This window comes from Protopterus annectens, chromosome 11.part0 (genome assembly GCF_019279795.1).
Source record: "Protopterus annectens isolate FY-2018-M chromosome 11.part0, PAN1.0, whole genome shotgun sequence".
Lineage (NCBI taxonomy): Eukaryota > Metazoa > Chordata > Ceratodontiformes > Protopteridae > Protopterus > Protopterus annectens.
Genome location: NC_056745.1, coordinates 1,427,685,673 through 1,427,707,881, shown reverse-complemented (window position 1 = coordinate 1,427,707,881; position 22,209 = coordinate 1,427,685,673). Strand labels below are relative to the sequence as shown.

The 22,209-nt window shown below is 37.6% G+C and overlaps 1 protein-coding gene across 5 annotated transcripts in view; it reads left to right on the top strand.

The window, feature by feature from the left end:
- The window catches only part of CTTNBP2 (cortactin binding protein 2), a 1,390,380-nt gene that overhangs the window by 1,259,650 nt on the left and 108,521 nt on the right, over window positions 1–22,209 (top strand). For 4 of the 5 annotated variants that reach the window (XM_044088722.1, XM_044088723.1, XM_044088724.1 and 1 more), the window contains exon 17: window positions 7,763–7,941. In XM_044088722.1, coding sequence (XP_043944657.1) covers window positions 7,763–7,941 — 179 coding nt within the window. Of the gene's footprint in view, window positions 1–7,762; window positions 7,942–18,690; window positions 18,719–22,209 lie in introns of all 5 variants that reach the window. The other variant, XM_044088725.1, reaches the window with a different exon arrangement.

Genomic DNA, 22,209 nt, shown 5'->3' with positions numbered 1-22,209 from the left:
TTAATGACATCAACACATTTTTGGACATAACCTACAGTTAGGTATAGGTGTAGGCATCCTATTTTATCATCAGGTAGTTAGTCCTATGATAATGGAATTCCTGTTGATTTGGAGTTCATCCCGTGTATTTTTGAACCTAACATGGTTTTCTGGGAGCAAAGAAGCAGCCCTGTGACAAGTTACAGTCTGATAGCTGGCCGTGTTTAGTATGATTTGGATCTTATCAGTTCAGTTTCTGGGTCTCTAGGGAACAGCTGAGAAATGATGCGATCGCTGACAAATATGGATACTCTAAGGTGTGTACGTGTAAATCCCTGGAACGGAGAAAGAGCTTTCTGTACTTTTAAACCAAGCTTCTGTAGTAACACACACGTACATACACACACACACACACACACACACACACACACACACACACACACACACACACACACACACACACACACACACACACACGCGCACACACACACACACGCACACACTTCAAATGCAGCAGGGGCTCAAGACTCGTGCAATTTATTGTTTAGACTCCTGATTGTTACATTTCTTATATATACATAGTAGCAAGCTAAGCAATGATTCATTATCTATTAGCATCACGCATTTGTTACTCTGTGTATTCCAGGTGCTATGACACCTGCAACTGAGGGTGGGCAAATCTTCTAACTTTCTGTTTTAGTCCAAGAATACAATAATTTGACAGGTATCTTGTGTAAAGGGATAAGTAATTATTACAGGAATATGGCTTATATATTTATTTTAAAATGCCTTGTTTTGTAGTGCAAGAGGTTGGAAGTTAAACAAATAAGACAAACTAATAATTAGCAGTTCTCTTAGACAGTACTTGTCTGAAATATATTTGGAAGACAGTGGTGGGAATGCAACAACAGTCTGTTAGTGGATATGAGAATTACTAGGCTTGTTTGTAGAGAATTTGAGGATCTATGTCACATAGCCGAACTGCAGTAAGTTTGACTACGTAAATGTTGAACCCAGAAGTTTGAAATGCAATAACTTTGAACACACAGAACAGCGATTTTTTTCCCCAGGGAAAAAAAATTGCTGTTCTGTTACAAAAACGAAAAACACACGTACACTATAAAATGTTCCTAATGTGGGGGGCTTTACCCCCCACCCCCAATGTGGGGACCTGTGCCCCCCACAACCCCCTCTTTAAATATACCAACTCTGGGATCACACCACAGTGGAGGAAATAGCAAAGCTGCGGAAATGGCCCACCAATTTTTTTTTCCCTGGGAAAAAATTTGGTGCTCCGTGGCTTCGCTATTTTGACATTTTGAACTTCCAGGTTTGATGTTACGGCATTTGGACACCTGTGCATTTGAGCTTCTAATATAGACCCGAATTTGACACTGGAGCAGTCTATCTCTAGCACAGCATTGCATAGCTGCACGCAGAGTTGGTGCCCTCCCGGCACCGTTTATCCCAGGAGGGAAAATAAAAGAAACCAATATAAAATTAGCTAGGAATCCAGTTAAAAATGCCTACTTTCAGAATCCAGTAGCAGTTTTATTCTGTCCCACAGAACTACTACCTCTGGTTCTTAGAAGTTAACACTTGTCCACAACTAGCTAGAAAACTAATAAGCCAACAGGAAATTTTAGGAAAGGCAAAGTAACACAGTAAGTCAGATACCAGAAATTGTTTAGCAATGCAATAGCAGCCAGACCAATGTATAAATGAAATACATTTTTAACCAAACAGTAAAATGTATAGTAAAACAGAATAAAATAGCACTTGAACTGTATAATTCACTAAGTAACTATTAAGTGCAACCAAAAACAGTATCTTTCTGTTCTTCCTTTGTTGTTGAAGTTGGTATAGGGAGTTTTGTAGAGTAACTCTGCCCTGCCATCATGCCCCATTTAGCTGGAGATAAATTACTTAACAGAGCGTGTGTTGTGTTCCTAGATTGCATTTGTTGTGCATATATGATTTGTTTTGTTAATCTTCTCTTAACTTTTTGTCTTAAATAACAGTGAAGTTATCATAGAAGGTGCAGAGATTGCAGAATTTGCTGCTAGCTATGCCAGGGCTTTATCAGAAGTCCCCTGAGTTTGATTCCAAGTTATTTCACCTTTAATTTGGCAGCTTTAATTAAAAAAAAAAAGAAATTCCAGCACTTTCACCAACTTGGTACTTGACTGTATTTGATGTTAAGCTCCAGTCCTGGAAAGAGTGCTGCCAAACTATAAAACATATGAGTGAAAACGAGAAAATAATTATTTGCCTTTGTGTTTTTGACACACAGACCAACAGTTTAATGGAAAATCTTCTGATGAATGAAATAAAATAAGATTAAAAAAAAACTATATGCAACTAGTAAGGTTGTTATAAAAATTATTTTAATTGCAATCTTAGTGAGGTAGTTCATAAGTACAAATTTGTGTCCAGCAATTTTTAAAATCAAGCTGGCTATTTCATTTGCTGAATATGTGGCATAAATGAGATTATTAGCACAAAAGTATAGAGTAAAAATAAGCTTGCGGTTAAGAGACAGGATTGTGTGTGATATAAACGATGAATACATGTAAAGAAGGCAGACAGTAACCAACAAATGATGCAGTAAATGAAAATGCCTTGAATATTATTTTAGCATTTGAAGCTGTTGAGTAGCAGCAGATCAAAGTGTACAAGATTCGGAAGTTAAAAATTTGACATTGTTGTTTTGTGGAATGCAAGAACAAAACCCTGAAAGTCATAGGTGCCCATTTAGGCAGTAGAAAGCTTCTGGGTGTCAGTTTAGGAAAAAGTACAATTTATATAGTAGACCTGGGTATATAAAAAGGCAAATAGAATTAAGAAAAATATGTATTTAAGAGAGTCTGTGTTGAAAGAGTTAAAAGGAATTTTAATGCTGATTGTTTACTTGATCTTATAGCTGAGGAGGAAAGTATACATATTTTTGAGAAAACATTTCTTTTAAATAGTGTGTGCAGCTTGACATTGCAAAAGATAACAGTACAATGACAGCAGATGGCAAGGCTGTGAATTTTGAGTTTATTTGTAACAATATGAGTATAATTAATAAATGAAATGAAAATTAAAGACATAAGTTGCATACTTTTGAGCCAATTGATTATTATTTAAAGTTTATACAGAATAATTTGTATAAACAGTGGGAGTTATTGAAATCAAGCTACTCATAAGGAACATAAAGGCACATTACCTTTAGTAATACTTAAAGGTACTGGCTTACAGGACTTGTTAGAAGCTGACTGAACAAAAGTTGTTAAAGATAGAGGAAATAATGCATATAAATGTGGAAAGTAAAGCAATAAAAAGTGCTTCCGAAAATAAAACTGTTTAAATCCAAAATGAGAATGTTAAAGAGTAACATCTAGCTCCTTTAATTTTACTTAATGAAGAGAAATTGAGTTTGCCATTCACACTCGAAACTCTCCTTAGCATGGAGAACATCGATATCTGTGCAGTAACAGAAACCTGGTTCAGGGATCCCGAGAGCACCCCAGCACTACCAGGTTATACCTCATACCATGCTTTTCGGCCCCAAAACTTGGACCGAACCACAAAAGGAGGGGGAGTATCAATATTCGTCAAAGGTACCCACACCTCCAGGTTGGTGGCAAAGCACGAAGCATCAGAGACTATCCATGTGCAACTAACAGTGGGTAAAACTGCCTTCCAGTTTATAGCCTGCTACAGACCACCCTCCCAAACCCAGGAACCCCACTCGGCCTTCCTGAGAACACTGGAAAATATGAAGGTCTCTCCAAACACCATTATATTGGGTGACTTCAACTACCCAAACATAGACTGGGAGCATTACTCTAGCTCCAACACCCTAGCCCAAAGGTTCCTAGAATTTATAAACTCAAATGCTATGGAACAACTTGTTACCACTCCCACAAGAGGGGAAAACATACTGGACCTGATCATCACCAACATGGGGACTCTATGCTCCAGACCAGAAGTGTATCCCTCACTGGTATGATCAGACCATAAACTAATCTCACTGGATATTCACATCCCAACCCCACCCCTGCCCAGAAAACCACAGTGAAAAACTTCTCTAAAGCAAATTTCACACTCCTCAAAACTGAGGTGGAATCCTTCAAAGCCCTCGGGCCTGTGGAAAATCCGGCCCAGACCGCAGAATCCTTTATAAACGCATTCTGTGAACACCTTCAGGAATGCATGGATCATGCGATCCCAAATAAAACCAAGACCCAATCCTCCAAAGGCAGACGTCCTGTCTGGTGGACCCCAGCCATAAACAAACTATACAACAGAAGGAGGAAGCTACTAAATGATAGAGCAAAATCCCAAAAAGGGAAGGCATCACTGATCAGTATTAGCAAAAAACTACGGGCACTCATAAAATTGTCTGAGTCCAGCTTCGAGTGAAAAATTGCACAGGACACTAAGGATAATCACAAGGCTTTCTTTAGTTATGTTAGGAACCTGGGTGGTAATTCTCAGATATGCTCAGAATTAGTCCAAAATGACAAAAAATACACTGAACCCACAGACATTGCCAACATCCTAGCTGACATGTTCAGCACAAACTCCCCTCCCACCAAAGGGCAAATATCTATCCCAGCAGAGTGCTGCCCCCCTGACATCTCAGATGCTCAGGTAAGAGCCGCCCTCTCCAAAGCAAAAAACACAGCATCAATGGGACCAGACGGTGTCCCGGGCTGCATCCTACATGAACTCTAAGAAGAGCTAAACCCAAACATAAAACTACTGTTCAATCTCAGCCTTACTACAGGATATGTGCCCAAAGAGTGGCGTACAGCAACAGTGGTCCCTCTCCATAAAGGTGGTGCCTCAACAGATCCTGGAAACTATCGCCCCATAAGCCTGACTAGCTTGGTCTGCAAAGCTAGGGAAAGGATCATCATGGATCTCTTAAATAAAGATATTGGGGACCTACAGACACTGGATCCTACCCAGTTTGGCTTTGTTAAGGGCAGATCCTGCCTCTTAAACCTGGTTGATTTCTTTGAAACAGTCACCAAGGCCATTGACGAGGGGAAGGTGGTCCACACAGCCTACCTGGACCTCACAAAAGCCTTCGATACAATACCCCATTCGGGCATTATAGATAAGCTCACCAGCTTAAATATAAACCCCTATGTCACTAGATGGATTGCAAACTGGCTCAAGGACAGAACCCACATGGTTATAATTGCTGGAGCCATGTCAGACTCCAAACCAGTTACAAGTGGTGTCCCACAAGGCTCAGTCCTGGGACCTCTCTTGTTCGGTATATATTTCTCGGAGGTACAGGCCAACACGGAAGGACTGTGGCTGACCATGTTCGCAGATGACTGCAAACTGGGCACCATAATTGACTCTCCAGCCAACACATGCATCCTCCAGAAGGGCCTCATAGAAACAGACAACTGGTGCCAGAGCCATGGCCTCAAGCTAAATGCCAAAAAGTGTATAGTCATCCCCTTTGGCCAAAACAAAGTGCCCACAAATTACCACATAGGTGGTAATCCATTAAGTACAGAAGAAGTAATTAGGGACCTGGGGACCCAAGTTGATAGCAATCTCTCATTTGACAACCACGTGGCCAAAGTGGTTGAAAAACATTTATATAGCCCACCTAATCATGAAGGGATTCACATCTAGATCAGGGGAGGTCATCGTGCCTCTTTACTCATCCCTCATCAGGCCCATAATTGAGTACAATGCCCCTTTTGGGATGTACCTTACCAGACACCTGCAGCAACTGGAAAGACCCCAAAAGTACCTCACCAAGAGGATCAAAGGGCTCAAACAGATGCCATATGCTGCCCGGTTAAAGAAACTCCAGCTCTACTCAGTGGCATACCGCCTGTTCAGAGGCGATCTGTGCCTGACATATAAAGCCATGTCCAACCCGGAATTAATGGACATGCTGCACCTCAGAAAATCCAAATCCCATCGAGCTACGCTCGAGAGACTTGAATCTCAGCACTGAAATAAATAGGACATGCTGGAGGGACAGATTCATAACCAAGAGGCTCCCTTCACTCTGGAATAAAATCCCAGTCCAGGTTAGGCAGAGTCCCTCATTGACTCTCTTCAAGAGGAATCTTGATGAGTGGATGGGAGATCGTAGGTTTACCCCGGGTATCACTTCTGTGTCACTGTTAGACAGAGGCACAGTATACTAACCTCAAAAAAGGGCATAGCAAAATAAATTTAAAATGGGTGGCGAAAGCCAAACACATTCTGGCTAGGCTTATAAATGCCCTAGGGCAGATAGCCTAGTATGAACATATGAACCTATTATAGCACCATTCAGGCTTTACCTAATGGCTCTGTAAAGCAGGCTTTATAGACTTTGAAAAAAAGGCGTGAATAAACTGAAAGCTGAAACAATAGAAACAAGGCTATAATGTTCTATTAGAGAATTACTACTCAGACACTAATAGGATCATTTCCTGCAGAAATGCTGATGACATAAAGGCCATATTGGAGCAGCTTCTCATCTATTGTAGGAGATGAACTTTGTGAAAGGATCTTAGATTTGTCTTGGATCCGGATGTTATACGTAACTCAATGCATATGCTTTGCTTCTATGAGGAGGCATCAAATCAGTGCAAGATTCACAGAGAATAAACTGGTTTGTGAGCCTGAAATATAAACTGAGGAATCATTCAACAACCATGTATACTTACGGAAGTGTAAGCTCTGAAACATGTATCTGCACCTGAGATGATTTATTCATTTGAGGAACCCACCTACAAATGTTTTGTGAAAAGATAATCTTCAAATTTGCCTGTTATCACCAGGTGTTAGTATTACGCATGTGAAAAGTGTATTCCTTCTCCCCTAAAAGTCTGTTATAGAGAGTTATGAAACCTTTTGTGTAAAAAGTTAAAGAATGAGTTTGGGTTTCTCCTGTGACCTAGATATTTATTCAGACCTTCTTGGTTATTACATGACATCGAAAGCTATGGCAAGATAATTATTGGGTTATTTCTTAACTGCTGTACAGTAAAAATGTATATTATTCTATTGTTTCAAATAGTATAACACTAAACCAATAATTTCTTGGAATAAAAAACATCATTTGTGCAGGGATTTTTATGTAAGAAGAAGAGGTAGATGCAGATGTGGTGTCTTTGTGTTCAATGTGATTTGCCTAAATATTTTAATTTAAGGTTGCAGTTTAAACATCTTTTTAATTAGAACTAAGTCTAATGTTGTCATGAACTCTCCATCATTTAATATCTTTGCAGTGAATGTTCATTAGTTTCTAAGCTATTCAGCTATATGGTTTGCTTATCTTGTCTTGTGGATAACTTCTTTAATTAAAGATTTTCAGTTATTTAAAATGGTGGAACTTTATTCCAAGTTTTACTATCTATGTTATATGCTACTTAGTGAATTTTACTTCTTACTTGTTACAAAATCCAGAAACATTTACATTGTCTGTAGCTAACATCTTGACCCTTAGGTTGCCTACTAACTAGAGGTTGTGAGGGGTGCACGGGGGGGTCTTGCCTACTAATTACTAAGGCGGTCAACAATTTTAAGAGGAGTGTAGTGCACTGCGTTGAATAAGTAGTACAATGGATCCATTCCACCTGTTTCTGTATAACTAGATGAATGTACATATTAGTTTTGCATATTTTGAATGTGATTATATTTGATATTACTAGAACTGATGAAGTTTTTTATTATATTATTTAAATCAAAGAGAAATAAATTACTAAGAGACACACAAATCTATGAAGGTTATTTCAATGCCACTAATGCCTGCTTTTCTTTACAGTTCAAAGGCAAGATGCCTCCTCCATCTGATCCAGTCCTTAAAATTGTCAAGTGGATTTGTGCAGTTTGGCATCAGATAAATTCCTGCTTGTCTCGTTTAGGCACACCAGAGGCACTTATAGGCCCAAAGGATTTCCTTTCTTGTCCTATAGTGCCAGGGCAAGTTCAGATTACCACAAAGTATGTGCTTCTTATGATATTCAAAAAACACAATGCTTTTTTCTTGTTATAGTAATGTATTCTCTTGAAGTTTTTTTTACTTTAGTAGTAAAATAAAATTCCGCTCATTAACTGCATATTCTTGAAGCATTGATCCTAATCAGTCATAAAAAAGTTTCATCTTTATTAGCATAAGAATGACTAAATGAACTTAAAATCATCATTAAAACTATGAAATCAAGTGATATACGTGATCCACAGTCACAAATTCCATGATGTGCAGGAGCTGAGGTCGACGACAGTCTGTCCGTTGTGCTCTTTTATTACGCTCATCATGTCCGCAGGGTTCCAGGTCTGTGTACAGCACAGATCGGCTACTGAGACGCTGTCAGGCTTTGTGTCATTGGCCATTTTCTGATAGTTTGCCCGCGTCGGTATTGCATGTTTTTTGCTTATTCTACTCTTAATTCCTTTGAAAATGGTATTGCTTATGTTACTTTTATCTCGTTTGACCTCTCACTTATCCGGCTGTTCTTGTTTAACTTATCTTCGTATGCACAACTTGCTTCTATTTGTTTCACTCTTCCTCTGCTAATGTACGTGTCCTGGGTTACTTACTTTTATCTCATTTCATCTGCTACTGTTTGATCACCACATTCTTCACTAAATCTTCATATGCTTAACTTTAATTACATTTTTCCTATTTAACTGCTTGCATCCTTAAGCACTCCTGATGTATATCATTTATTTTTAACCATGCTTATTGCAGCAATCCTTTGACCACTTTTAGTGCTGCTATCCATAACCTGTTCTGTGAGCTAAATGAGTTATGAAGCTGTTGCTACTCTTAAGCACAAAAGAATTCTATATGTGGTCCAAATTTACTTTGCGAGAATCATGCAGGGGGTGCTTATTTGCTGAGCACTGTAGTAGTTTTATGCAAAGTTGCTTGTGTTTTTTTTTTTTTTACTTACCTTATATCTTTGCCTTGACATACTCTCAATTGTTAGCATTCTGAAAGAGTGTGCAAATAGAAAGTAAGTACCGTAAAGGTGTGATGTAACAAAATATTGTGTTGTCTGTTCCTATTTTTGTTCATTCTTCTATGCACTTGTCTCTTATGGATTATATCATCCACCACTATGCTCTGACACCTGCACGACATTCCTCTGACCAATTTCTGCCTTCAGACCAATGGCAAGAGCATTTGCTGTAGCGAACCCATCAGAACTGTGTTTTCTAATAGTTTAAAAGGTTTTAAATGGGATGGGTACATTTTTCTGTGCTGTAGATGATATGAATTTAGTTGTTAGTTGTGTCTGCTGTTGGGTACAGGCTCGTACTTCATTTATTCTTTCAAAAGAGACCCGTCCCAGACCAGTTTGGTTATTTGTTTTTGTTTTAAGTATGTCAGAACCAATTTTTATTGAATGCTGAGGAGAAAGGGTGTAATGATTCGACACATGCTACAATAAAATAGCCAAATTTGCAGCAAATACCCCACTAAAAACCTTCCACTGCATAGCACTTAAAGATTTACACTGGCTAGAACTCCCCCACTACTTTATATACTCACAACTCAAGATAGTCCACAACTTAATTAATTTCCTTGAAAAATGTCCATTATTGAAAACCATGCATCAACCATACTCCAGTTCTGAACTACCTTGGTCAAGTAACAAATCTTTCCACTCCATGTCTAAAACAAGCAACTTAGCTGGGGATTGTCAATATTCTCACCAAGTCACTGAACATTGGAACTGCAAATAAAACAAGCAATGCATATATCATCAAATTACTACTAAAATACTATCTTAGCAAAAACTGACTCTGCTCCTGCTTAGCTCTGGGCTGGAATACATTTTTTGGCTACAGTTATTAACTTTACTCCAAATATTTGTTTTTCTCAGATCCCCATTTTTGTCCAACTTTGTTTATATAAATTATATCACACTCAGTCTCTAAGTGACAAGATTCAATCTCTTCTTCTCTCTAATTATGTCATCCACAAGCTCACTGGCTCCCCTCTGTCACAGTTACCTATCTCTCCCTCCTCATCTATCCAAAAGTAAAATTCCAAGTAGTCCCGTTTCTCAAGTTCCTCATTACTTTACTTCTGTATCTTAAATGTAAAGTTACTTTCATAGTTGTTCTATTACTAATATACCATATTTTATTTCATTATCAACCACCTTCCCCCGTTTCTAATATTTCCATAGTTAAGCTGCCATTTATTTTCATTATTTTAATTGCTAGAACTTGCAGGTAATATTTCTGTATCTTTAGCAATCTTATTTCAGTAACCATTTGAAATTTCTGGACCACTAAAGCAAGTCCATAAAACAATGTGACTGAAAGGCCAGAAAATGGGCCTGCATATACAAAGTAAGTCAGGAGTACGTTAATTGCAACAGGAGTTCCAAAAGTGAGAGAAGAGGATAAAAACGGTAATAATGGTGGATTTGTAGTACTAAGGGGCTACTGGCAAGGGAGGAGGATTACACTGGCATTTATTTATATTCCACCAAAAACTGCTATAATGAAGCTTAAGGAAATTCCTGGAGAAATAATTAGCATTTGGCAAGAAATATTACTTGTAGGCAGAGACTGAAATGTGATTTGCAACAGTGAAGATGTGTCTGGGGAGCCCAGAAGGGAAAATATAACAAAGGATGATAGATTTTTAAATACATTTATGAAAATATTTGGCATGGAAGATGTGAATTCAGTGTTAGGAGTTCGGAGTGAATTTACATATTATTCCCCAAGATATAAAAACTGGGGTAGGCTAGACAGAATTTACATTTCACAAGGAACATGTGTATTTAATTGAAGGTCTTGATATGCACCCAATAACTATTTCAGATTATGCACCAGTAATAACTAAAATAAAAAAACACAGGGTAATGAAATAAAAATGAGACACTGGCGCTTTCCCACCTATCTGTTGAAAAGAGAGGAATTTAAGGAATAGGTAGTGGAAATTATTCAGGAGCTATTAGAGAAGACATAAATTTCTTCTGAAAATATAACTAGGGAGTGGGATAAAATTAAAGTGGAGTTTAAAATAGGGTGGAATTAAAAGAAAGAGAGATATGGTTAAGAAGTAACAAGAATTACTTAGACAGACTGACAAATGTTAAAGTATTGCAGAATAGGGGGAATCTCTCAGAACAAGAAGAGGAACAACTGCAGATTGCTAAACAGAAAATAAGGGATTACCTCAATAATATGCATGAGTTTAGAAAGATTGCTGTTAAGTAACTGTTTTTTTGATAACTCTGGAGCACAAAAACTTTTAGCACAACGAGTCAGACAACAGAAAGTAGAAAGGGCTGTCACCAAGCTTAGGGAACCTATAACAAGGAAGATAACAAGGGATCCTGTAGAAGTATTAGAAATATTTTGGAAATTCTATGAAAGTCTGTATAAAGCAGAGAGATATGGAAATGAAAAGGTACAAATGGGATGCAAAATTAATGAAGTTAAAACAAAGGCAATAATAGTAAATTATGTACCCACATACAAATTGGTTCAGCAATATCCATACTTATGGGGACATGATAAAATGAAGTATTTAGGAGTATGGATTAAAAATTATTCCAGTGTGGCTGCTAAGGATATGCCGGAAGAGACTAAACAGAAGATAATACAAAAATTAAGAAAATGGAAGCTGTGTTATATGGATATCGATAGTAAGATTTGTGTCTAGCTGCCATCAACTTGTGTTTGAGTCCTAGCGATTTGATGAATTAAAGATCCAAAAAGAAGTCGGTTCCATGCTAGTTCACAAGGTCCTTCAGTGTCATCCGTATGGTTGTCATCAGTGTGTCCAGGCATCTGGTTGCAGGTCACCCTCTTCACCTGGTTCCTTCGAGCTTTCCAAACATGTGTTCCTCCAATGAGGTCTCTCTTCTGAAGGCATGACTGAAATAAGATAGTCGCAACTTCATCATTTGGGTTTCAAGTGACATAGCCAGTTTGATCTCTTCCAAAATTGATTTGTTCATTCTTCCGGCAGTCCACAGCATGCATAGAATCCTTCTTCAACACCAAAGATCAAATGAGTCAATCTTCTTTTTGTCCTGTTTCTGTAGTGTCCAGCTTTTGCATAATTTGCATCCGTAATTGACCACTGACAAAACAAGTGCATGGACAAGTCTGATCTTCACTTTGAGTGTTATTTCCATGCTTTTTAATACGTTGTTGAGAGCCTTCATTGTAGAGCAACCAAGTGTTGTTTTGCAAAGTATTTTTTCCCTTCTAGTTGCTTCCATTTTTACAAAAGAGCCCAGGAGACTAAAATTAATTACAACTTCTATTCTATCATCTTCAAGCTCAAAGTCTTCATCATTTTCTGTGTTCATAATCTCTATCTTGTCTATGTTCACTTCTAATCCTATGTTACAACTTTCGGCTTTAATGTTTCTCAGAAGATACAGCATGTCTTCTTTGCTACTGGTGATGAGAGTTGTGTCATCTGCACAGTGAAGGTTGTTTATGTTTCGGCAGTCAGCTTTAACAGAGACACTCTCTTCTTCCAAATTTGCTTTTCTGAAGATGGCTTCACTGTAAAGGTTGAACAGTAAGGTGACAAGATGCATCCTTGCCTGACACCATGTTTTATTGGAAACCAATCAGTGTTGCCATATTCAGTTCTCACTGCAGCTTCTTGATTTTCATAAAGGCTCTTTATCAGCTGAGTTATGTGTCCGGGTATTTTCATTTCAGCTAGAGTTCTCCATAGTTTATCATGGTCCACACAGTCAAAAGCTTTGCTGTAGCTGATGAAGCAAAAGTATACGGGCCTTTGGTATTCTTTGCTTTTCTCCAATGTCCATCTAACGTTGGCAACAATGTCTCTTGTTCCTCAATCTTTTCTGAAACCAGCCTAAACGTCAGGTAGCTCTTACTCAATTTATGATTGTAGCCTTCATTGTATTATTTTCAGCAGTATTTTGCTGGCGTGTGGAATTAACATAATCATTCTGTAGTTGTTGCAATCCTTAGCATCGCCTTTCTTAGGTATAGGTATGAACAACCATCTTTTCCAGTCGGTTGGCCATATTTTTCCCTTCTAAATCTGCTGACACAGTTGAGTGAGGGCCATGATAGCACCTTCTGAGCCTTTGATTAATTCATTTGGAATACCATCGATGCCAGGTGACTTGTTTGATAAAGCTTTAATTGCTGTTATGACTTCTTCTTTTAAAATATCTGGTTCTTTCAATGCCAATTTCTGGTTCAGATTCCCCAGTGTTATTCAGATTGTCTTTTTTGTATACATTTTCTGTATATTCTTTCCATCTCTTTTTAATACTTTCTGAATCATTCAGTATCATTCCATTGGCTTCTTTAAGCATCCCTAATCAAGGTTGGAATTTCTGCCACAATCTCTTAATATCCTGATAAGCTAGTCTGTTTTTTCTATTTTCATGATCTGATTCAATTTTCTGACAGATATCCTTGAAATGTCATTCCTTCCCTTACTGAATTTTCCATTGAAACTCTTGGTTCATTTGTGATACTTTATCTCTATCAGTGCAAAGTTTTACTTGTCTTCTTTGTTCTGCTACTTTTCTAGTTTCTTCCATGATCAAAGGTAATTTTTTTGGCTTTCTTCCTCTTCTGGAGTGTTTTGTCAGCTTCTTCACTAATTACGGTTTTAATGTCATTCCATAAATCTTCAGTCTCTCTGTCTCCTCTATCAAAAACAGCAAATCTGTTATTTAATTTTATCCAATAGTCCTGTGGAATATTTTCAATGTCATATTTGAAAGGTCTCTAATGATCTTCTTGCGAAGCTTTACCTTGATCTTGCATGTCAAAAGCTCGTGGTCGCTTCTACACTCAACTCCTGCTTTAGTCCTTGCTGTCAACACTGCAGATTTCCATCTCTGTCCTATGCAGATGTAGTCAATTTAATTTTGATACATGCTATTTGGAGAAGTACATGCGTACTGGCAATGTTTATAGTGTTGAAAATGCATATTCATGATTGATGGTTGGTTTTGCAAAACTGTACTAAGTTATCACCAGCTTCATTTCTTTCTCCTATACTGTGCTTTCCAACCACTGCATCTTCAGATGTGATTCCTACTTTTACATTACATTCCCCCAAAATGATCAGTAGATCTTGTTTCGTCATCTGATGTATTTCATTTTGAAGTTCTTCGTAGAACAATTCTACATCCTCATCTTCCACGTTTGTCATTGGAGCATATACTTGAATCAAGGTGACATTGATCGGCTTTCCCTGTAGATGGATTGACAAGCTGTCACTGATAACATTTTACTTTATTTTATTTACTTTATTTATTTCACATTTGTTTACCGGGATAGTCTGACTGGATACATGTCCATTTTCAGCGGAGGCCGGGGGAGAAAAGCTCCAAAAAGACATTCAATAAACTGTTACATTTCTACAGTTTAAAACACAAAATAAAACACAAATAAAAGGATTTTTACACAGATGTAAACAAACACAAAAACAGATACACAAACAGATTATTACATTTTTTCTCAGATAGAAAATTCTAGACAGTGTTTTTAAGAATGATAGGGTATTGAATGCCTAGTAGGCTAACCTGGTAGCAGATCCAAGGAGATCATAGCATTTGTAAGTTAAGAAACAATAAAGTGTAGGCAGAAGTCCTCCATGTCCACATGAGTGATGGTTAGAGTTAGTCTGGATTAGGACAAGGACATAGCCATCATTTTTCAAAGCACTGAATCAGACTTTAGTATTGTCTTTGAAATCTTATTGTTGAGTACGATTGCCACAACATTTTTCCTGTATGTTTCGTGATCAGAGTAGCAGGCCCAGTCTCATTTGATTGAAAGTCCCCTTGTCCTGTCCTTTTGAGTTCACTTATCCCTAACAAATTGATTTTGGCTTTTTCCATCTGATCTTTGACAATTTCCAATTTTCCTTGGTTCATGCTTCATACATGTCCGTGTTCCTATGTTAAGAATATTTTTGCAACTTCTGATCTCCCTTTTCTGTCATCAGCATCAGGATGACCTGATGGCTTTGATCCATTAGCTTCACAAACACCGGGCATACTCTGGGTGAATATCAGTTCTTCCCTAGTGGCATGGTGAGTGCCTTCTGACCTAGGGGACCATCTTCCAGCACTGTATGTCACTTCTTTTTGTTGTCTCGTCACCATCAAGTTTTCTTGGCAGAATACAAAAGTAGATTGCTGATCCTTTCTTCTGCGCAGTATACATTTGATATTGTTGCAGTTGTCATGCCAAACGCGATCTTCCACCTTCAACACTACCTGTATGCTGCTGCCCTGACGGGTGGTACATCGTTAGTCTAAAACCTGTCTGGCTTGGTAAACCCTGCTGGTAGTAAAACTACCAAAAGCATAGATTTCAGCTTCATAGATGTGAGCAAGCCCCAGTGGTGCGTCAAGCCCATGTATCATGTCTGGAAAGATAGCAAGATACAAGTATTTAAAATATTTTTAGTCCCTTTAGTCTTATACACAGGTCAGGCATATTTTTATCAACCAGAGGAGAAGCTGTGGATTGCAATTAATAAAGAGCTGAAGGATTTTATCTGGGAGGGGAAGACAGCAAGAGTCAAGTGGAAAAGCTTATTCGTCCAATAGAACAGGGAGGATTGGGATTACCTGATTTGAAGGGGTGTTTCAAAGCAACACAGGTAAGGCTCCTCTACATAGCACAGACAGAAAACTATAATTCAAAGTAGAAAGAGATGATGAAACAGGGAGAAGCTCAAGAAACAAGGAGAGACTGGGATTTTGGATGCAGACCTTTAAGGAGAAAAACAATAATCATACAGAATATTATATTCTTAAAGTAGCAGAAAGTATTTTAAGAACTAGGCCAACATGGAAATGGAGAAAGGAGATTCTGCCGATAGAGATGACTGCAATTAGGGATATAGACAATAGGCAAATGGGGGCAGGAACTTATTGGAGAAAACTGGAAAAGGAAGCAAGGTACTGGGAGCAAATAAATAGAAAAGGAAAGGTAATAGAATGGGAAGATGCCAAGAACTTATTTGGACTGCAGGCTAGAGATTGCCTTCCCTGTTAAGGATTGATATCAGAGTATAGGCAAAGAGAAAGAAATAGGGGGGTCTTAAACAAAAGACCAGCACTGGTAGAGATTTTAGTACAATCTAGAACCAAAGTTGCAGTTAAGAAAGGAAAAATTAGTAGAGCATATAGAATGTCGCATGATAACTGTAAGAATCAATCAGAGGAGGTTAGAACGGATTGGGAAGAGAGACTAGATAAGCAATTCACAAAGAAACAATGGGGGGATATATGTATGTCTCCCAAATATGCAAAAAAGTCTAGAAGATTTAGGATCTTTGCTTGGAATTGTTTACATAAATATTTTTATACCCCAAGTAGACTTCAAATAATTTTTCCTCAGGTAGATAGTAAATGTTGGAAGTGTGATGGGGAAGAAAGAGGTAACTGGGAACATATTTTCTGAGAGTGTAATGTGTTTGCAAGCTTTAAGGATTCCCTGCAGACTGCTCTGTCAGAGATACTGGGTGACAAAACTGGTGTAACTAAGGAAATGATTGTTTGAGCTGTGATGCAGAATTGAACTGCCTAGACATAGTAAGGCTTTGCCAAGTCTAATTTTGATGTCTGCCAAAAAAGCAATTACTAGAAAATGGAAGTCTAAACCAACTTTACTACAACTAGCGAAGATAGTAACAGAGATAAAACTATTGGAATTGGGATCTTTAGAAATGTGTAGGAGGAAATTACATAGGAAAAAAATGGGAATTGAGATCAATACATGCAGAGGAGGAACAAGGTTTAAAAAAGGGCAAGATTTGAATGAGCTATGAGATGGTTGACTGACAATGGATATTTTATAAGTGATGGCAGTTACAGTTGTGCTGGAATAGTTTGTAATGTATAATGTTTGCAAATGAGATTGCATCAGTATGGTTTATTTTCATTTATGTAAATATAAGACTGCATATGTCATACGTGATAGCTTAATAAATATGTTTCTTGTTTAAGAAAAAAAAGAGCAATATGGCCATTTCTCGGGATATTCTCTTTTCTCTAGGGTATAGTTTTCTCAGGTGGTATATATAAATAGGGGTGTGTGGGTGTCTTATCCCCCACACCAGAGGTACAAGGGGGGGCTTAAAAAAGAAGAGCGATCGTCGAGATTTGCTCCACTACTCTAAATTTTGGTCTTTTTTTTTCCAGCTTGTTGGCACTTGGCATTTTGAGTGCTGACATTTTAATAAGGAGCCATTATATCTGTCTTTGCTATATACAAGCCTGTGTCTGTTTTTAATGAACGTTCAACAGCGTATATACTTACGCAAGTTATGCACATGCTCTGCTTCCAGATGTTTATGTAAACTGTTGTAAAGGGTTTTTTTCTCATGTGTATGCACTTACCTACATTTTGTATTCCTTGTGATAGATGTCATGTGACTGCATTTTATGTATATGTCAAAATTGGCATTAAATGTGGATCTTTTCTCCCCAGGCTTTCACTAAAAAAGGTTTTGTCTGAGTTGGGCTTTCCCGGTGAGCAAACATAAATAAATAGTCACCAGTGAATGTCCACTGCTTTGTGAATCAGTATAGTGTAGCTTTAATGAGCAGTTTTAATAGGCAATCTTCCATTATGGGTAAAAATCCATGCACAAAGTAGTCCTTGAACATAACAGGTAAATAGCAGAGAATTGTGGAACTTCTTTTACACATTTCTTGATCCGTCATCAGAGCAGGCATGAGACTTTGTAGTGCAGTAACTTTTGCTTGAAATAACTACTAGAGGAAGCCTGAGACATTCTCACTTCCTTTAGTTTAGTGCATAACTCAGACTTCGACCTGAGGGTAAAGGATAGCCACCACTGAGATAAGGATTAATACTCCTCCCCCTCCATCCAGATAGTATAATCCACTCTCATTGTCAAGGGCTGTCACCTCTGAGATAACAATTAATACTCCTCCCCCCTCTATCCAGATGGTATAGTCCACTCAGCATGACTGCTTGAAGCTTCTTCTGCTCAATTTCATTGCATTTGGAATGTCTGTCTTAATATTATTCAACAAACAGTATACAATGTTTAATTTAAAAGAAGTAGGTTGAATACATCATCTCTATAGCTGTTCCTCTTTGTCTTCAGTGTTATTTTGCATCTAGATTGCAGAGATCTTCAGTATGTATTTTTGTGTATTATTGTTGATGATGTAATAAGTCCATACTTTGTTCTTATCTAATTAATGCAAATATGTTACATTTATGTCTGCCTTATGGTCCAGGTCATATCTGTAAATGGGTTTTTACCAGATCACTTATGCAGTGAGCAAGCGATAGGCAGGTAGATAGATAGACAGATACACAGACAGACAAAGACGTTTATATTTATTTTGGTTTCATCTGTGCTGTATTACTCATATTTTATGACACTGTTGTGTTGCTGTCTACAGGGTAAATCAGGTAACTGTTTTCTTATGTACCTAGTTTTCATTTCATGAGTCCATTATGACCTCTTGTTCAACAAAATTGAGTTAAAAATAGAAAATAACTATGGGAAATGCTGATTATGAATGAAATTATTTCTGTTCCTACAGTTTTGTTGTGCTATGCGTACTATTGCATTACTGTCCTAAGGGTATCTTGTGGCTGGTGTAGCAGTGATATATATGTCTTTATCTGTGTATATGTATATGTGTGGTGGTGCTGAGGTGAACAGCATGTAGCACAAATACTAAAACGTTTTTTTATTCATTTAACAAGCATCTGGAGAACCTGAACTCTCAGTATGGTAAGTGTATACTATAAAGAAGTATGTGTGACTAATCGTATGCATAAAAACTCCAAAGAAACACAGCAAATATCTGTGAAATGTGGAGGCAAACCAACAATGAATAAAATTCAAACCACAACACTTTGTCTTCAACAAGATGAAACAATGCACTAGCAAGTAATACTCAGTTCAAAAACAGTTTATTGAGTGCTTTTGTCCAAAAATATGGGACTTATTCTAGAAAAGAGTCAAAGCCAACTCTGCCCTATGGCTATCTTTAGCTGCTAAGCAATTCGTGAAATGAATAGACAAAGCCTGAAAAGTATGGACACAAAATAAAACAGTGGCATGTACTGGCATATAGACAACTAAGAAACCTAACAAAACAATTCTCTATAAAAGACCTTATACAACAATCTTTATTGAATGAAATGCCTAAACATATTAATCAAAACGCATACACTAATAATTCAAAATTTTTCTATGCCTGTCAGACAACTATTAAATCCATGACAGGCTGCACAGTTAACACCAAATGTATAAAAACAAAATGATACCATAGGCTACAAATTCTATACCCACTTTATACAGACAGGTACTGATATTAACCGACCAGGCAATAAATCAAGCTCTTGATGTCCCTATTCACTCAAATAACCTCCTTCAACATTTCTCCTTCCAACCAGATCCTACTGTTACCTCAAACAATTGAAGGCTACTATAACTGCCCCTGACAATTTACCTGGTGAATATATTAAAATAGCAGCTGAAGCTGTTACATGTCCAGTATCATTTCTGGTCAGTCCATATCTGAAAATAAGTCCTCTCGCTATGGTGAAAATCCTTCATTATTCAACTTGACAAGGGTTTAGTCAATAAGATCTTTCAAACTATAGGCCATTTTTTATCCTCCTATCAACATGTTAGAAAAATGTATTCATATACAACTTCGCAGATATCTAATACATAACCATCTTCTGTCTTCAAACCAGCATGGCTTCTGTCCTCATCTGAGCACAACTGCTGCTTTGCTGAATTTTGTTACTACTGTTTACACCCATAGAAATGCTGGAACCTCATTAACCCTTTCTAAGTGCAACCTGGATAACTGAATGGGAAACAGAAAGTACACTCCTGGGATTCTACCTTTATCCCTGCTGGGCAGGGGCATCAGATGGTGACTTGTAGGAATATGGGCTAAATTATTGGCTAGACTTGTAAGGGCCTCTGGGCCAATAGCTTAGTAACTTCCTATGATCCTGAGAATGACTAAGTTTCCACCTTCTTCTTTTGATACTGTCTCCAACCAGGTACACTTAGATAACCTCTCATCCTTACAGTTCTCCAACTCTTTCCTACAGTGGTTCCATAGCATATCTCTCAAAAAGAGCACATGCAGTGAAATGGAAATAAATGATGTTCCACCTTCTTGCCACTAACTATTGGTTTCACACAAGCGTCTACACTAGCCCCAAACTTTTCATGAGTGACCTGTACATATCTACAAAACATGTTACCTTAGCTCAATAAGCTGATGACTTGACACTGCATCTGCCAAAACTCTCTCTAAACTCCAAGACTGTAAACAACAATATGTATCATTTGAAGCATATCTAAAAAAATCCACAGCTACTTCTAAACCCTAAAAAAAGCAAAATACTAAATTACTGATTTTTGCCCCAAAAGACAAATCTACCAAAACAACAATTTTCATTATTGCCTGTGCCAACAACACCATACTAGAACAAGTAGATTACACGAAATTACTAGCTGTCATCACAGATGACCAGATGAAATTTGATCCACCATGTATCACATGTTGTTGAAAAAAATTAGGTACATTATACAGAGCAAAAACTGCCTCATTCATGTGGCCAGAGTCCTTGCTTTCTTATTGCCATTTCTCCTCTATGATTCACTAATCTTCACTAAGCTTGAGTCTCACAACTGTCCAAACTTGTGGTTTATTATAATAAAGTAACCAAATTTTCTATAAACTATAACAGTAGAACATAACACTGCCTAGTGCTCAAAGGATTGAAGTGGTTTGAACTACCACATCACCTAACTGTTTTTCAGCTAACTACAATATACAGACTTCTGTATAAGCCAGAAAGTTGCTTACAACAACTTAGTACAACATTACAATAAAAGTTTCCCTCTAGAGAAAAATCACTATAACCAAATCATCTAATACTGCAGGTGACTCTCTGTATTCAAGTACAGGTGTGCACCGCTTAACAACCATCGGTATAATGTCTGATCACATTTACATTCATACTGTGCTAATTAGATGTAAGTGTGATCAGCCGTTATACAGCTGGACATTAAGTGCAGCATAGCAAAAAGTGTAGGGTATTTGCTTAACTTCCATGCTGTTGAACATTCTATGGGATAAAACCTGTCCCGGATATTAAGCAGTGCGTACCTGTAGTGTAGCTAAACTATGGAACCACATTCCACTACCACTGAAATACATTCACAGTGTAAATCCAATTTAAATCACATCTAAAACTTTAACAGTCAGTTTAATGCATCTGCCCCTGTACAGCTCAAGGGTAAATGCCACTGTAATCTTCAGTTTACCATATCATTAAACCATTTCTCTTCTCTAGGTTCATGGGTTAATGGTATGCTAACTGCCCTGAAGGGACTTTTTAAGTCTAGCCAGTAACCTGAGATCAGAATCAAACCCTGTATCTTGTGTCTGTTAGGTGAAAACTTTAACAATTATGGCAAGCCCCACCCCCTTGAAGCCAGTGCCCCACAACTAATCTCCACCAATACTGGAACAGTTTTACTTGAAACTTCCAAATGCACAGTTTTGTGACATTGTTTGCCGCCCCACCTCTATACTTGTGATGTACACCTTATGATACGCATTTGTAATTGTCTCCAAATCTGCTTAATACCCCTCCTCTTAACTACAATATTCACATTTTCCACCCTACCAGGTTACTTTCCTCACTCTTACTTCTTTAAATTTCTAATCACAAGATCTATTCTCTGTTTGAACAACCCACTAATGCATCTCTTCAGATGCTCAGTGTTTAACATCTGCTAAATGCATACGTATCTTTTATGCTGTAATAGTTGCCATTATTTCATATGAATGTAATTTAATCACCAAATGCATGTAGTTGTTGATGCGTATTACATGTCTGTTAATGTATATTACTGAATGGCTGTATAAAATGTTTATAATTTGCTGGAGCTTTTCTCCCTGGACACCTCTGTAAAGGTGCTTTTCACTAAACCCAGTTGGATAAACCCAGTAAACAAAAGCAAAAATTATCCAGAAATGTTTTTTGAACTTTGTTTCTTGAGAGAAAGATACCTGAATGTCTAGCTGTTTTAAAAGAAGGCACTATTTTGATGTCACCAATTAGTCCTTTCACATTCTAGGATGCTAGTGAAACAGAATTTTGGTCTACCTTATTTATGTTTTGACAAACAGAATAAGTTATTTCTTCCAGAGTCACAACAAAGATATCGAATTTTTAAAATAA